The following is an 18,296-nucleotide window of genomic DNA, read 5'->3' on the forward strand; positions in this document are numbered from 1 at the left end:
CAGCATTGCCGCGTATGCGCATTAGGTCTCTGCGGGCGGGGTCAGTCTCGCCCACCGGCTGATGTAATGAAGAGGAGGAGCGGCGGCGACCTGAAACCACCTCCAAGGGACATTGGCGGGGGTCTCAGGTAAGTGACTGAAGGGGTTCTCACCCTTCAGCAACCGGGGATTGGGAGGGAGAGGGGACCTGCAGTGCCAGAAAAACTGATTGTTTTCCTGGCACTGGAGAGTCCCTTTAATAAAGTTTTCAAATAAAGCTAGAATCCCTGTGCTGGTTTTTACACCTTGTCCGACATCGCTGCCTTCCAGTCAAAAGCGTTCGGAAGGCATAGAGTGCAAATGAATCACACGCAATGGAAGGAGGAGGGTATGGAGCAGCGTACCAAGAGATGGAATGGACCATCAACCTTCCTTTGCAGCTGGGAAGGCTAGAAGCTAACCACATCTTTGTGCGTTGAAGACAAACTATTCACAGAATTAAAAGAAAACTCCAGTGCCAGGAAAACAGTGTTTTCCTGGCACTGGAGGTACCCTCTCCCTCCCACCCCCAATCCCCGGTTATTAAAGGGGTGAAAACCCCTTCAGTCACTTACCTGAGGCAGCAACGATGTCCCTCGTCGCGGTCTTCTCCTCCGCGCCGCTCCTCCTACTGCCTCCGTCAGCCGGTGGGCGAGACTGATCCTGCCCATCGGCCGAGGAGACCTAATGCGCATGTGCGGAGTCTTTGCCATAAATCAGGAAGTGACCTCTAGTGTCTGTCTAGAAGACGGCCACTAGAGGTGGAGTTAACCCTGCAATGTAATTATTGCAGTTTATAAAAAACTGCAATAATTACACTTGCAGGGTTAAGGGTAGTGAGAGTTGGCACCCAGACCACTCCAATGAGCAAAAGTGGTCTGGGTGCCTGGAGTGTTCCTTTAACATTTACTTCATTTTACGTCGACCCAGCCTCGTTACCTTTGGGAGAGCTCGAGTGGATCCTTTCCCTGGGGTCCAGTGTGGCTTCTGTCATCTTCTTGCTTGTGACGGAACGGGTGCCTCCGCCAGTCGATGCTCCCTAGTGCTCACGAGGACTTCCAGCCCTTCACCAGACACCATCAGCACCGTAGTCCCCACGTCCAGCGTTACAGCTTGGCTGGGAACTTGCCGTCCTCCACCCACCCTGGACCCTAGACCAGGATCCATCTTCCAGTAGGTGAACCTCTCCTAGTCCAGAGAGTATAGCAGGAACAGCTCTTATAAGAGCTAGTGATTATAACCCAGGGGAGCATTGTGATATAGCAATCCCCAGGGTAGATACAGCCATTTTCCCCACACATGAGATGAGACTCTATGTTGAGGGTAAGCAGGTGCCTGGGGTGGCGGTCCAGTGACTGGGACCCAGTATGCCTGATCTTGATAGGAGTCACTGTGTGGAAATGGATTATCAGGGCCTGGTGCAGGGTTATCACACGCCCCCTGGTGATGAGCACCAGCATTTGTGCGGCCACATACCAGGGCACTGATGCAGCTTCTGCGGATCCCAGGTGCCAGATTACAATATGCAGACCTCCCAGGATCAGAATAGGCAGGCTCTGCAGCAGATATGAATCCAGTACTAGAAAAAGGGCAAGACTAGAACAGGCACCAAAGAAGATAGCAAGACGAGACTAGAAGAACCCAGGACTGGAGAAGGACAGAAAGCAGAACATGTACACAATACATAAGGGAAACATGGACAGGACTTTACATGAACTGGGAATACAAGACAAAAGAAAACAAGAAATACAAGGAGAAATAACGAAGTACTAATATGTGCAATAAACATTGGAGATTTAAACATACATAAATGGCCAAGATGTATGCAGCCCACCACTGCGCCAAAGTACTCCAATTACGATGGATCCTAACTGCCTAGATATGCATGCCTAAATAAACAATAATAAAACACACACAACACTTACCTGCAAAGAAAAGAAACCACTGCCTGCAGGACCAGACTGAAACAAAAGGATTAGTAGGAAAGAAACGGGTGTGGCAACAAAAAACAAACATTAACCCCTTCAGGACGGAGTCAATAGTGCACGTTCTGATCAAAACAAAACGTAAACAAAAACTGGTATTTGCGCTATATGTCTGTTCACCCGTAGTTCCCATCTTTCATATTAAATGCACCCACACTTATTATATATCATTTTGTTCAGGAGAAACAGGGCTTTCATTCCATATCAAATATTTATATATGAAACATAATTTATTATGAATAAAATTTAAAAAACTGTGAGAAATTTTACATTTTTTTTAAAAATTTGTAGTTCCGCCTCACATTTTAGCTGTAAATGTCATAATACTGTTAGGTTTTACTGCAAAAAAATGCACATATTTGTAATCAGCGATGTCTCACGAGTACAACAGTACCCCCCATTAACAGGTTTTATGGTGTTTTGGAAAGTTACAGGGTCAAATATAGAACGTTCCATTTTTAAATTGAAATTTGCCAGATTAGTAATGTTACCTTTGAGACGGTGTGGTAGCCCAGGAATGAGAATTACCCCCATAATGGCATACCATGTGAAAAAGTAGACAACCCAAGGTATTGAACGTGGGGTATGTTTAGTCTTTGTTAGTAGCCACTTAGTCACAAACACTGGCCAAAGTTAGCGTTCATATTTGTTTTTGTGTGAAAAAAGCAAAAAACTAATATTTGGCCAGTGTTTGTGACTAAGTGGCTACTAAAAATGACTGGACATACCCCATTTGCAATACCTTGGGTTGTCTACTTTTGCAAATGGTAGGCCATCATGGGGGTAATTCTTATTCCTGGGCTACCATACGGTCTCAAAGGCAACATAACTAATCTGGCAAATTTCAATGTGAAAAAAATGAAATGCAAGCCTTATATGTGACTCTCTAACTTTCCAAAACACCATAAAACCTGTACATGGGGGGTACTGTTATTCTCGGGAGACTTCACTAAACACAAATATTAGTGTTTTAAAACAGTAAAACATATTACAACAATAATATAGTACATAAAAGTGCCGTTTGTTTGTAAAAAATGCAAAAAAATTCACTTTTACTTAAAATATCATCGTTGTAATATAATTTACCAGTTTTAAACAGTAATATTTGAGTTCAGCGAAGTCTCCTGAGTAAAACAGTACCCCCTATGTACAGCTTTTATGATGTCTTGGAGAGTTACAGGGTCAAATATAGTGCTTGCGAATTAAATTCTCTGCACTTTCTCCCTGTGTTGTCAGGCATGTCAATCAAATTTTAATTAATCAAATGACATAATTATGTTAAAAGATTACTTAAATATACACGTAGAATTTTAATATATATGCATTTATAGGTATTTAAATTCTACGTGTATACTAATGTAATCTATTATGTAATTATATGTATTTATCTCTCTATATATATTTGCGGTTATTTGTATTTTATATATAGATAGATATATATAGAATGTCATTCTAAGTGTATTTTGTTACCAATATATATTTTTTAATAACAAAATACAGTTAGAATAAAATTACATATGAATATATAATTTATTTTAAATTTTGTTTCAATATTTTATTTATTTATTTAATAATTTTATTTATTTATTATTGTAATTATATGTATATATATATAATATATGTGTATATATCTATTATATATATATAATATATATACATATTATATATATGTAACGTCATTCTAAGTGTATTTTAATACTAATATATATACTAATATTACTATTAAAATACATTACACATGACGTTACATATATATAATATGTATATATATTATATATATAATATATATACATATATTATATATATAAAAATGCATTTATTTAAATTTTACACATGTCTAATTATTTTTTTTAATTCTTCCCACCAGCAGGGGGACTGTCTGATATTTCAGACAGTCCCCCTGCTGGCAGATCCACAGCCAGCTATAGGGGGCCATGTGATCGCTCTTTGAGAGCGATCACATGGCCCCCGGGGGCCTGATTTGCCGTGGGGGGGCTGCCTGGGCTCTGAGGCAGCCCCCCAGAAGAGGATCGCAGCGGAGGTGAGTACCGCCGGACCTCCTGGGCTGCAAGCCGTTACGGCGTTCTATGCAGCCGCAACGGCTTTAAAGCCGCGACGGCATAGAACGCCGTAACGGCGTTAAGGGGTTAAAGGGAATCCAAGATATTGGGAATTCCAAGAACGGAATAAAGGAATGAAACCAAGAAAAACTAAACATGAATTGTACTGGATACCAGAAGCCATTTCCAGAAATGATCCACAGCCAGAAACAGGATGTGACAGCAGGAACTCGTTTAATAGGAGCCACAACTGGCCTTGTATGCAAGTCCCCATGCACGGGGCACTCCTCCCTGGACCTGAGAGTAAACCACAGTATTAACAATTACACAACCACATTGGCTCTCAGATCCAGGACACTCCCACACATAATAGATCAATCCCTCCTCTGTACCATGGAGATAGTCAAGCACTATACTAAACTCAATTATCTCCAAACACAAAACACACATTTTTATAAAATTCCCAAAATACCTTTAAAACATACAAAACCCCCACGAATGTTACATCCCTTGATAGCCCTGATCCAAAAATCACCCAGATCAGTTCAGGGGTTCAGGATTTTCCTGGAAGACATTTAATTGACTGGGCGCACGCATGGTCCAATGCCCAAAATAGTTTCAGAGAATCAAGGCTTGCGGTCGGTCTAGTTAGGTAGTTAAAAACAAATAAGCTACCAAACAGAGTCAGTGTTCTTACCCCGGAGCTTGTTCCCCTCATCCAGATGAACGATTCCACCGAATAGTGCCCTTCTAACTTATATAGAACCGAACACAGGCGATGATGGAAGTCCAGCGGTGTTCGGGAGTTTCTGTGTACGATTTTATTTCCATGAGATTCATGCCCAAACACCGCTGCTTGCGTTCATGCGAACAAAATGACCGCCACCTCGTGGTTGTCTATAGGAATTGCGGCCACTCAAACAAACAATTAAAACACTGCAGTGAGAACCGTTCCAAGTTGTTAATATGTGCTAACAAGCTCCCGGGTGGTCCCTGGTTCGTGTGGTTGTTCGGTAGTCGAACGTGACAATGGTAAAATCAGAGGGGAATGCAATCTACCGAACAGACTAGCAAAAAAGGCATGAACAAAGTATTTTATGAGCCTTTTTGCACGGCCCATAGTCCTGAGGCAGGAGGCTGACAAACAGGCCCCTCCCAAGAACCAGTGGCAAGCTTACTATCGCTAAAATCCTCTTCTTGTTATGCTCTTTCACGCGCCGTTTAGTGATGCCGAGGCTGGAGTGACGTCGTATTCCGGCTCCTGACATCACAGCTCGCTTCCCACCTCAATTCTGCAAAACTGCCTGCCTTGGACTGTGGGGTGCAGTCTGTTGATAGAAACCGAAACTAGTGACATGGACTTGGAAAACCTACCAACACCATCCCGCTCTGAAACCTTCTCTGTGACTTAAAAAAGGGGGATATAAGCAAACTTGGAAAAAGCATTAGACCTTATTATGTGCTCTATTTTTATTTTCAGGTTATTTTTTATTTTTTTTAATATATCTTTCATTCACTTTAAAGATTAGTTATTAATTTATATGGTATGAAAAAAAGTCCTATTGCCCTTTTAAAACACTGTATATTAAATGTAATGTTTTTAATCAATATGACTTATACTAAAGTACAAAATGCTTATAATTTTCCCACCCTCCAGTATGCACAAATGTAAAAGTGCCATGATACTCAAAGAGCAAAACTGTCTATATTGCACTTAGTGCAGCAATGCACTCTACTAGACAGCCACTAGAGGAGCTTCCGGAATGTTACCAGACTTTTGGTCCGCTAAGTGATGCTGGATGTCCTCACGCTCCACATGAGGACATCAGCGTCAACTATTTCACCATAGGAAAGCATTAATTAATGCACATTAGTGCCCCCTCATCAGGTAACGTCTGAGAAGGCGGAGCCGCAGCCAGCGCTGAGGAAAATCAGCGATGTAAATAAAGGATTTTTAACCCTTCAATTATGGGGTGGGGGTAAGGGGGGGGAGGAAGCGGGAGCAATCGTGCCAGGAATACAGTTTTGTATACCTGGCACTATAGTATCTCTTTAAGCTTAATTTGACTGATTTTTGTATGTATTATGAAAGGATGGAAGAGAATAAAATAAAAGATAAGAAAGGAAAAGGTTTTCAATGCCAAGATACATTTGTGGAACTTGAAGAGAATGGAAAGTAGCAAGGCCTTATAGTGGTCCTGTCACTGTCTGGAAACTTTGCATATTTTGCTGCTTTGCTTAGTGTCCGATGACTGTGGGGTGCAGAGGAAGATGAGTTTAACCGAACTAAACCTGTCCAGGGTGGCAGCCACTATCTTCATTTGCTTGGCCCTTTTCAGATCCTGGCACTTCATCTGCTGGGAGCCCATGTTAGTGTTTCCACATTATCTTACTATATCTTTTAACTGGATTAAAATTTTAGCGAGGGGGTGGGGGGCTTTAATGTTTTGATGGATAAAAGGTCAGAAACCTCTTACAGAAGGATATTTCAAACAGCAGCTTACCACAGCAAAGCACTAATTAGACTTCTTAGGTATATTTTTTTGGGGGGCAGTGATTTTGTGTGTGTAAGTCAATGATTATGTGTTTGGGTCTGTGCTTTTGTGTGTGGGTTTGATTGTTTGTCGTTGTTGTATAGGTGTGTGTGGTCTGTGATTGTGTGTGTGTGTATAGGTCTGTAATTGTGTGTGTCTGTGATTGTGTGTGCTGTATGTATGTGACTGTGTTATAGGTCAGTGACCGTGTGTGTGGCAACGTGTGCATATGTATGTGTTTAGTAGATAGCTCCCTAAGTTGGTATCCTTAAATATGGCAATCCCACATAAGGATAACAACTAAGGGAATTATCTACTAAACAAATTCAAGGAAAGGGCCTTCAAAGTTTTTTTATATAAATTATTTATGTTATAGATTTTATGTGCAGCCCAAGGCAATTCCTCTGCGCTCACTGCGGCACAAGGAAACAAAAAGGTTGGACACCTTTTGGCTTCCCTGGGTGCCAAAAGGTGTCTTCTAGAGTCTAGAAGATAATCTGTCCGGAGATTCTTCTGAAGATTTAGTCTGGTCATTAAAAAATAGGTTGGTTAGGAAGTTTTTATCTGATGACAAAAGTCCATAAAGCGGTCCTTGAGAAACATGGGTTTATCATTAGTGACTTGAGTGAACTGGTTGAAGTCATGGGCTGTAGATTCGTAAGAGTGCCCTTTGTGAGTTAACTTTCAAAGAAAATAAGTTATTTGGATCTGCTTTGGATAATCTCATTAAGTATATGTCTAAGACCAGAAAGTTATTACCACAGGAAAAGAGGCTTAAAGGGAATAGAATACCTTACTAGTGTGAATAAAAGCTAAACTATGCATAGGAGGAGGACAGATGTATTAAAAAAAAAAAAACCTGAAAGCCGATTCTGAGACAAGAACACATCAGCAAGTAGTGACAAATGCAAAAAGTTCTGATGCCTTGAGAAAAGTGGGAGGCAGGCTATAAAGATGCTACCAAGGTGCACATTCATGCTTCTCCTAGAAAAACCTCCCTAAATTCAATGCTTTCCTGTGAGCTGCAATGTTACATGACCAAGTTTAATTCGATCCATGCAGAGGAAGCACCTCTAGTGGCTGTTAGTATGCGTTACTAGAGGTGTGTTTAACTCTTCAAGGTAAACAGTGCCTTTTCTGCAAAACAGTAGTGTTTTACCTTGAAGTGCTAAACATGCAGAAATAGTAATAGTCAGAAATAAACCTACCGTATCTGTAATCACAGCTGTCTATATTAAAGATATAGACAACATTATAGTAGATGATATTGGCAGAAACAAATGGAGACATGCAGACTATCCCTGAGCCCAAACAATTTCAACTGCAATGAAAAAAACTGAAAGGTGTGCAGGTTTGCCTTTCTTTAAAGAACGGACTACTCAGATTATCTGTACGTTCTATCAATTAAGTGGACGTTTTCCTAGAGATATGTATTTCCACCTGTAGCAATCCATACTAAAGTAATCTGGAAAATCCATTCAGTCTCATGGATAATCACAATGATTTCCTACTGGCCAAACAGAAGCTGGTTTTCAGAACTTCTGGAGATGGCGGAACGAAGAATTTGGGTATCTACCTCCCATAGTACAGCTTTTGGAAAACAGGAATCACATTGAAGACACTAAAGACTTTTTCAACTGCTTGGTTTCTGCAAGGGTAATACTCAAGAGTCATGGTCTAGAGGAAGAATAAATGGATGTATTGCTGAAATCTACAAAATTTCTAAGATTTACTTGCGTATAGGGAATAGATACTTATATTGATGCAAGGAGGACGGACTTTATGAACCCTGCTATGCCAACTTTTTGTATATTTTGAGAGAAATAATTTCTTGCAGTATGAGCATCTCAACACATTGAAGATCTTTTAAAGCGATCAGGAGATTTTTGTTTAAAGTGCTTTGGCAGCTCCATCCACCACAAAACTATCTTCCCAATATGGGATCTGTCTTTTGCTTAACGGAGTATGTGAGGAACCATTTGAACTTCTTACAGATGTTTCTCTCAAAATATAGTCTTACTTAAAAAGTAGCATTCCTTATTGCAATCACTTCAGTAAAGCGAGATCCACGCACTCTCATCTTCACCAAAATATTAAGTATTTTATTAGGATACGGTTTTCTTACATCTGAGCCCTACTTACATCTGAGACTACTATACTTCCTTCATTATACGAGAAGCCTTCCTCTCTTAAACTTAATTCATTGGATGTGGAGATATATTTGGAGAGGATTACTTCCCTCTTCAGAGCCGGCATCACTGCTGTACTCTCGCGCATGTGCAAGAGTACAGCTTTGAGGTCTATGGAGTATCACACAAGACCACAGGATCCTCCGTTGACACAGAAGATTCCCTGCAGCAGTTGGCTGTTAGAATTGACTTTTTAGACTCTGCCCTTGGACAGTGCCTCTTTAACTTGAGAGGAAATTCTGCAGGTAAAGCAGCCTCTAAATTCACAATTGCTCAATGGATCACAGAAACCATTATGATTACATGTAAAGCTAGAGGAGAGTCACTACTTGTCACTTCCTGTCAAAATTAAATAACATTGAACATGATCTATGGCTGCTTTGTGGGCAAGAAAAGCAATGGCTTCTTCTGAATATATATGAAAAGCTGCCACAGTCTTAATTTAGCATGTTAGCAAATGTTATAGGCTAGTCATTCGGTATTCAGCAGAAGGGGCATTTGGGGAGAAGTTGTTACAAGCAGCAGTGATGGAAGACCCACCCTTGTAGGATCTTGCTATGTCCCTAGTGTATTTCTGCTATACATCAGAAAAATAAGACCTTTTAACTTAATGTAAATTCTTTTTTCCTTTGCATTAACAGCAGTACAGAATTCTCTTCCTGTTTTTAAACTTATATTTTGCTTGATTTTATTGTGAGGGTCCTGGGGATGCTGATGATGATTGAATGACCCCGGAGGGAGGTACTAACCTAACTTTTTATTTTTAGAGAAGGTTACTTATACTGTGTGTGTGTGTGTGTGAATATATATATATATATATATATATATATAAAAAATGTCATACCTCTTAGATAAGTAAAATATAAAGATAATATTTAAAATTCTGGGACGTGACATTTACTCTTTAAATTGATTTGGAGATTCATCAACCGCATTTATTCACTTCAGGAAGGACATGTCAAGCAAGCAGATATGGGTTTATGTTGGATTTCATTTACCCTTTTTGTCTCTCAACACTGCAGTTGTTGTTTTTGCACACTATGGCATTGCTTAGATTCTTAGAATACAGAAAATTCTATTTACCGTATATACTCGAGTATAAGCCGACCCGAATATAAGCCGAGGCCCCTAATTTTATCCCAAAAAACTGGGAAAACTTACTGACTCGAGTATAAGACTAGGGTGGGAAATGCAGCAGCTACTGGTAAATTTCTAAATAAAATTAGATCCTAAAAAAAATATATTAATTGAATATTTATTTACAGTGTGTGTATAATGAATGCAGTGTGTGCGTATGTGTGTGTGTATGAGTGCAGCGTGTGTGTGCATGAATGCAGTGTGTGTGTGTATGAATGCAGTGTGTGAATGCAGTGTGTGCAGGGCCGGTGCAAGGATATTTGCCGCCGTAGGCAAAACAATTTTTGCCGCCCCCTCCCCCCCCATATGTCCTGACTTCCCCTCCTCCTCCCTCAGTGGTCCTTACCTCCCCACCCCCATGTTCCTTCACCCCCCCCCCCCCCCAGTGGTCCTGACTCACCCCTCCCCTAGTGGTCCTTACCCTCCCCTCCCATAGTGGTCCTTATCCCCCCCCCCCTCCCTCCCATAGTGGTCCTTATACCCCCCCCTCCCTCCCATAGTGGTCCATTTACCCCCCTCCCTCCAATAGTGGTCCTTATCCCCCCTCCCTCCCATAGTGGTCCTTATCCCCCCCCCTCCCTCCCATAGCGGTCCTTATCCCCCCCTCCCTCCCATAGTGGTCCTTATACCCCCCCTCCCTCCCATAGTGGTCCTTATACCCCTTTTTTTTTGTTATTATTATTTTTTTATTATTTCTTATTTTATTTATATATATTTTTTTTTCGTCCCCCCTCCCTGCTTGATATATGGCAGGGAGGGGGGCTCTCCTTCCCTGGTGGTCCAGTGGTAGTTCAGTGGGGGGGAGAGGGGGGCTGGCAGAGCTGTAACTTACCTGTTCTGCAGCTCCTGTCAGCTCTCTCCTCCTCTGCGCCGTCCGTGCAGCTCCTTCTATCAGCTCACACTGTAAGTCTCGCGAGAGCCGCGGCTCTCGCGAGACTTACACTGGGAGCTGACCGAGGTGCTGAACGGACGGCGCGGAGGAGGAGAGAGCTGACAGGAGCTGCAGAACAGGTAAGTTACAGCTCTGCCAGCCCCCCTCTCCCCCCAGTCTGTATTATGGCAATGCAAATTGCCATAATACAGACTATGACTCGAGTATAAGCCGAGTTGGGGTTTTTCAGCCCAAAAAATGGGCTGAAAAACTCGGCTTATACTCGAGTATATACGGTACTTGTACTAACAGATATTCCCATGTCTCTGAGTACCCCCTGCACAAGTAAAAATTCTTTATCTTATTCATAGGCGGAAGGTGATAAGGATTGTTACTCTGACATCCTGAAAACGGATGAAAATGGAAGACCGGGAGAAACCAATCTTCAGGTACAATAATGTTTCTTTAAGCGACACTGTAATTTTAGTGGATTATATTGATAATATATAGATCATGTATTAAAGTAAATATCTTTATTTGGAATTGCTTAAAGTCCTCCCCCCCCTTCCTGATTGTAAAACATACAAAACACATAAGGTAAATACAGAATTGTGCAAAAATATTGTTTTATTGAAAAAGTGTTTTTTTTTGTTGTGTTTTTTTTTACAAAATTAAATGAAACATAAAAAAAAATAACACAATAATTGTAATACACACACACACACAATTCTAAGAGTGTATCTGGATTAAATCATATACATATAGAACCAGTAAGGTGTAAATAATGTGTTGATAATGTAAGCTAAACCCATACATGCATACAGTACTTGCAAACAATGAGTAATTTTTTTCATACAGTCAGGAAAAGGGGAAGAGTGAATGGACCATTTCACTGTTAGCATTAGGTTAACATTCCAGGGATTAAAGCAATTTGTTCTAAATATCTTTATTTAAGAAATGTATGATTTAACTATATTTGCTATATGTGTGCTTTGTGCTCAATTGCAGACATTCTTTTTACATTCTGTTGCCATTTTTAGTAAGCTGCATTGCTAGTAATGCCTTCAGGATCCTTACAAATACTTATGGGCAAGATATTTAAAGCGGCACTGTCATGGCCGAATCCCGTGGCGTGCAGCTCCCTCCTTGTAAAATGTAAAGGTAGAAGCGGCAGGGAGCAGTGCTCCCTGCCACTTCCTAAGCCCCCCACGTCCTCCCTCACTCTATGGGGGTCGCTATGTCTACTAAACTGTTAAAAAAAAAAAAACTAGCACCCCCCCCCCCCCCCATCCCTATTTGTGTGTCCTGGTCCCCACCCCTGAGCGGCTGGTGGGGGCCATAAATAACAATGGGGGACACCTATTGTCCCCCCCACCCCTGAGTGGTGGGTGGGGGCCATAAATAACAATGGGGGGGAAACCTATTGTCCTCCCACCCACCCTCCCCCCGGCCCCTGAGCGGTGGGTGGGAGCCGTAAATAACAATGGGGGGGCTATTGTAACTGTTATTTATGGCCCCCACCCACCGTTCAGGGGTGGGGGCCGGTGGGGGAGGACAATAGGTTCCCCCCCCTATTGTTATTTATGGCCCCCACCCACCACTCAGGGGTGGGGGTCAGAGGGGAGGAAAATAGGTCCGCCCTCCTCCCCCCCCATTATCCTTTATGGCCCCCATCCACCGTTCAGGGGTGGGGGCCAGGGGGAGGAGAACAGGTCCTTCTCCCCCCCCCCCCCCATTATCCTTTAGGGCCCCCACCCGCCGCTCAGGGGTGGGGGCACTAGGTTTTTTTTTGTTTTGTTTTTTTACAGTGAGCGGTTTAGCAAGTAGGGGCAGAATTTACTAATACTAAGTAATATTTACTTAGTATTAATAAATGTGGCTGAAAGACCTATATTGGTCTTTCAGACACATTTACTAATACTAAATAAAGATTTTGGTAGCTCCCTAATACCGTGGGAATTAGGGAGTTAACCACTAAGCGGCTGCAAGATGCAGCCGCGGCACGAATCAGATCGGAGTTTCATTCATTAGAATAAAATTCCAATATGAACAAAGTCCCGAATTACGTCCTTACACTAATTAACAAACTGTTTTCATTCTGTTAGGACGCAATTCGACAATTTGTAATTGTCCTATTTATAGTTAAATCCCCCTCTCAGAATATTGTAAAGCGCTACGGAATCTGTTGGAGCTATATAAATGGCAATAATAAATAATAAATAATTTGAAAAATGTTTTGCATCTTTTATGTAATTCATCATGAGGGTCTCTAGTTAAAAAAAAAAAAAGTGTTTTTTTTTGGGGTTTTTTTTGTTTCAGTTACCTCCAGCTTTTGCCAGTAGAACTATCTAGGAGATTTACGAGCACTGTAGAATTAAGCCTTTGTTACCCAGTTTTCTAGATACCTCTGGTAGTCATGTGCAAGAAATGTACGTTCAAATTACAAATCCATTTTATGTTTAAGAAACCTTTACTTCTGACTGCTGACAGTTTGACATTCTTGCAGTAAGTACTAAGAAAAGATTCTTGAATAGTAGCTCTCTGAAGCTCATGTTTCTTTATTTTTATTCAGTATATACAGAAATGTAAAATGTATTAATTCATCAACATAATGTTACTACCACTGGTCAGTCATATTTACAGCCTAATTCTTCCAAACATTTCCATGTATCTCTGCAGCCTGCATTGCTCATGGTAATATTTTATTTAAATTTAAATATATGTTCTTTTGTTTCAGGAAGAACTTCAAATGTTCAGAGCACGCTGGATGTCTGAACTCACTCCCGGATTGAGTTCGGGATTAGCAAATTCTGGGTCCCGCAAGGCGGCAGCTAGAGGGACTGTGGGAAAGATTACAGATACCAAAGTGAAGTTTGAGTTGGCAAAAGAGGAGAAAGTGAGCAGCACGCTTCATTATCTAGTGCATACATGTTAATGTTTTATACTGTTTCCAGCAACCCACTCATTATAACAGAAGTCAGTACATATTATTTGTTTTTATCTATTGATCCACTATAATTAAAATAGAAATTGAGTGTCAATTTAAACACATACTTTCTCCCTTTAAGTCCAGCCAACATGTTATGTGGACGAGCCAGATTCACTGAACCTATTAGTCCCTATACTGTGGGATAAATGATAGTGACATAGTTTAAATCTGTTAGGGTTATAGTGCTAGTTGGCTCTGTGGGTGCTGTCCACTGATTCTATGTGAGGTAATTTTTCAGTGGTTTGACTAAAACCAGATGTCCCCAAGGTTCAGAGAGACAGTCATAGCCCGAGCACTTATCAAATGTATATACCTTTTTAGTCTCTTAAGTCAATATGGACTTCTTTAGACTATCAGTGTAATTGTCATATTTATCCCAATGAAATATAAATGTTTAATGTATATTTTGTCCTGTACAGGCAAGAGAACTTTTTCTTAAAGCTGCAGAGGAAGAACAAAATGGAGCACTCTATGAAGGTATTATTTAATCTGTTCTAATTGATCAACAATTTACAACTTCTTTTATGATTAAAGTGATCGCCTTTAAAATACATTATAAAAAAACATGGTCCAGCATGTGTTTCAATGCTTAAAAGTACGCTTGTCAGGTAACCAAAGTGTAATGACTTTGGTTTAGGTATTCCAATATCTTTTTGGCATAGCCTGGCATAAGGAGTCTAGGCTGCTCTCAAAGTAACATTCATTTTGTTTAGTCTAATCAGTCTATATGCATGGTAGGCAATATTCGTATAAATAAAACGAGACACACAATAACCACAGACAACGTTTAATTACTTTTCAATGGGCTTGGCAGTGGTGTTTATTCAAAGCTCAAGGGGCATACAACCATAACTTTGTAACCATAACCATATAAAATATGGTTCACCAATTTTTTAAACTTTTAACGTTATTAACCACCAAATAGCCATTCAGTCATAACTAACCTGACCGCGTTTTACTTAAAAATTTCAACTTTATTGCAAGTCAGTCATAACTAACCTGACCGCCTTTTATTTAAAAACATTTACCACCATATCCTTCCTCAGAACTTGACCCTGAAGATGACTTTTGCCCCAATGCTTCATAACACCACGTCAATACAATTAAATAATAGTAAAGGGGGGTGGGAGGGAGGGGGTGTCTGTCCGCACCGTTCCTGCTTCAGTCTGACAGGATTAAATTTGTGCTGCTTCTTTTATACTGTTCCCGTTTCCCACTCTTTTTCTGCTTGCAACTTTCAACCAATGCTATGCCAGCTGTGTCATCAATTCTGCCCAGATACCTGTCTAACTGACCATCTACCACTAGATGTAAAATTCCTCACATTCTAATCCTAGACCAGGCATAGGCAACCTTTGGCATTGCAGATGTTTTGGACTACACCTCCCATGATGCTTTGCCAGCAATAATGTGTGTACGAGCATTATGGGGGATGTAGTCCACAACATCTGGAGTGCCGAAGGTTACCTATCCCTGTCCTAGACAAAACGGATTAACTCCTTCATTGCCACCATACATATATGCCACCGTGCTTAGTGCCTGTGGCTTCTTTATTTACTAAAGTGAGAATTTTAAATTGAATTTCAAATTTAAGTTCAAAATTGCCAAACTTTATTAATTATCTAAGCCAGAGATGTTTTCATTTTAGATACTGTTGCCTTAAATTTAAAATTCACTTTGAATTAACAAGAGTTCTCTATTTGATAAACAACCCTTTCTGTGTTTATTTTAAGGCTGCCTCTTGATATGGTTTTTTGCTTCCTTTTCATGAACTGCAGGATGCAGATAACGCCCCAATATTAGCCAATAGGAGAAATTTCTCTTTAATAGTGCTTCTGCCCAAACATGAGTTTTTGTTTTTCTCTACCAGGTGTAAGGATCCCTTAAGTTCCAGCCTAATATAGCTAGGGACGTCTATCTATAGTTAATGCTATGTGGATATATTTGTGCAGTATTATTTGGCTAGGTTTAGTAAACTTACTGAAAATGTAGCAAAAAAAAATAAAATAATGCCCAATACAGATTGTTTCCAATGCTCTAAATTGTGTTTGAATATTTAACCCTTTCATTATTTTATCCTGTTAGTTGATTAAGTAAATGTTGACATGAATGTAAGCTCCAGTGCTCTAGAGAAAAGTTTATGAAAATTATTAGTTATTAATTATTATTATATTTTAGTTTTATGTAATTTATTAAATACAATTCCCCCCCCTTTTTTTCAGCCATCAAATTTTACCGTCAAGCCATGCAGCTGGTGCCAGACATTGAGTTTAAAATTAACTATAACATGTCTCCTGATGGTGATGGAGTAGGGAAAAAATTGTATGTACCAACTTTAATTTTAAATGAAATGTTTGTAGTTAAGTGTTTTATGCTTCTTTTATGACGGTTAAATGTAATAATGCAAGCCTAGGTTATATCAAATAAATTAAATGGGCAGTCTAAGCCCCAGAATGACTTAATCTTATTGCTTGCTGTCTTTGCAGCCTTGCAGATTAAATCAGGGCTGTTTCTGAAAAATGGCACTGTTTATAATTCCCATGATTCAATAACTGAACGTTATAACTTTGTGTCATGATGCATAGTGTGTAACTTCAGTGAGGGCAGTTAAGGCTACAGTGAGCAGTCTGTCTTGAGGATCAATTACAGCTAAAACATTTTTCAAGTGTACAAAGTGAGCATCTGCTGCTGCTGGCTCTGCCTTCTTACCTGAGATCATTGAGCTTGATGATTTTGCACCAATTTCTTTCAAAGTTTATGATATTTTCTTTTTTCGCATTTTGTACATGCATAAAGCTATTTAGGGCTTTCAGCCAGCTCCTATGCATTCCCTTCTGGTTCTCAGGTGCCAGTTAGCCCTTTGCGCTTTGAATGCGGTAGAGGGTGGGGTGGTGGGTCCAGCTGGCTGTAATGGTTGTACTTTGGACATGTCCCAGGTGTGTGTGGGCTTTTGTCTCGGTGCGTGAGTGGTCTGATCCAAATTTGGTGACAGTTCTATTTCCCATGCATCGGTTATGCAGGATGTTGCACCACCAAGCGTGATGACCAGGCTCCTGGGGAATGCTCAGCGGTAAGGGATAAAATGTTGGCGGAGCGCGGTGGTCAGCGGTCTGAACAGTCTTCTCCATACCAAGGTAGGCCTGGACAGGTCTTGATAAAAAGACAGAGCGGCATTTTCGAAGGGGTGAGTAGAATTTCCTCACACTGCTGCAATGAAGTTTATTTGGGCTGACCTTGTCTGGAGCTGTAGTATGACATCCCTTGGGGAGCCTGCTGTGGCTCTGGTAGCTCTCGGGATGCGATAGACCCCGTCGATCATGGCTTGTTTCGCCTGCTGTGGCGTAAATAGTGAGGTGTCGAGCCTCCTGGTATATTGTCAGTTCTTCCTGGGTCACCGTCTCCGGGATTCTGGAATCTGTATTTTGACATTCCGGCTCCTGTGCCGATCCTCCATTGCGTCCAGGCGGTTGGTAAGCAGGGACTGGGTTCGATGTAACTCAGCAGTTTGTGCTTCTATCTGTATACATTGTGTAGTGAGGCCCTGCGTGTCCTACTCTACTGTCTTGACTCGCCCTTCCACAGCGTGTATCTCCTCCCACATTGTGGCTAGGTCTGCTGCAAACATCTTGCGGAAATGGCGGAGAAGAACTTTTATATCTCCTTTAGTGGAGGGCAGTTCATTTTCCGCATCTGAGGAGCGGTGGTGTAGTCCCCCAGCATTTGGGAACTCGTCCAGCTCATCCAACGCTGGTTCTTCAGAGGAGGCCGAGGTTGTGTCGCCATTTTCTTTGGCCTTAGTGGGATGGAGGAAAAGGTCCCTGATGTCACGGGCCCTGCTGGTTGTAATGTTCCCTGGTGCTTAGATTTCTTTTCCATCTTGTAATAGCTTGAATTGGGTCAAAATTAGTATAATTTGGATAATAATAATTACTATTATTATTGTAACGGAACCGCTGGCACCCCGACCGGGTACCCTCCGCCGACGGATGCTCCTAGTGCTTTCCGAGGTCTTCAAGCACTCTGCCTAACACCATAACCACTGCAGACCCCACGAACCGCCGCAGCTTGGTTGGGGTCTCGCCGACTCCACCCACTCTGGACCCAAGACCAGGGTCCAGCTTCCAGTTGGTGGACCTCTCCGAAATCCAGAGAGCTGGAACAGGAACAAGCTCTTAGCAGAGCTCAGCGATTATACCCTGGGGAGTATAGTGATTATAGCAATCCCCAGAGTGTAGTTCTCCAATCCCCCAAACATGAGCCAAAACTTCATGAAGGTACAAGATGATCTGAGGTGCTAGCACACCCAGTCTGGCTTTTATTACAGTTGTTGCAAATACAGGACCGCCCACAGGGAGGGATAAAACAACCAATCATATCACAGTTACATCCCACAGATTCCCTCCCCTTATCCTGAGAGGAAACTCAATTATACATACAGTTAAACATACTTTTTACCCAACTTTCATAACTCTAAAACCATACATCCAATCTCCATAAAAATTACATATTCACA

The 18,296-nt window shown here is 41.2% G+C and overlaps 1 protein-coding gene across 1 annotated transcript in view; it reads left to right on the forward strand.

Moving 5' to 3' along the window:
• Positions 1–18,296, forward strand: part of FBXO9 (F-box protein 9) — a 45,970-nt gene that overhangs the window by 5,723 nt on the left and 21,951 nt on the right. The window contains exons 2-5 of the mRNA XM_063442923.1: positions 11,166–11,243; positions 13,532–13,690; positions 14,203–14,260; positions 16,006–16,105. Coding sequence (XP_063298993.1) covers positions 11,166–11,243; positions 13,532–13,690; positions 14,203–14,260; positions 16,006–16,105 — 395 coding nt within the window. The remainder of the gene's footprint in view (positions 1–11,165; positions 11,244–13,531; positions 13,691–14,202; positions 14,261–16,005; positions 16,106–18,296) is intronic.

This window comes from Pelobates fuscus, chromosome 2 (assembly GCF_036172605.1).
Source record: "Pelobates fuscus isolate aPelFus1 chromosome 2, aPelFus1.pri, whole genome shotgun sequence".
Lineage (NCBI taxonomy): Eukaryota > Metazoa > Chordata > Amphibia > Anura > Pelobatidae > Pelobates > Pelobates fuscus.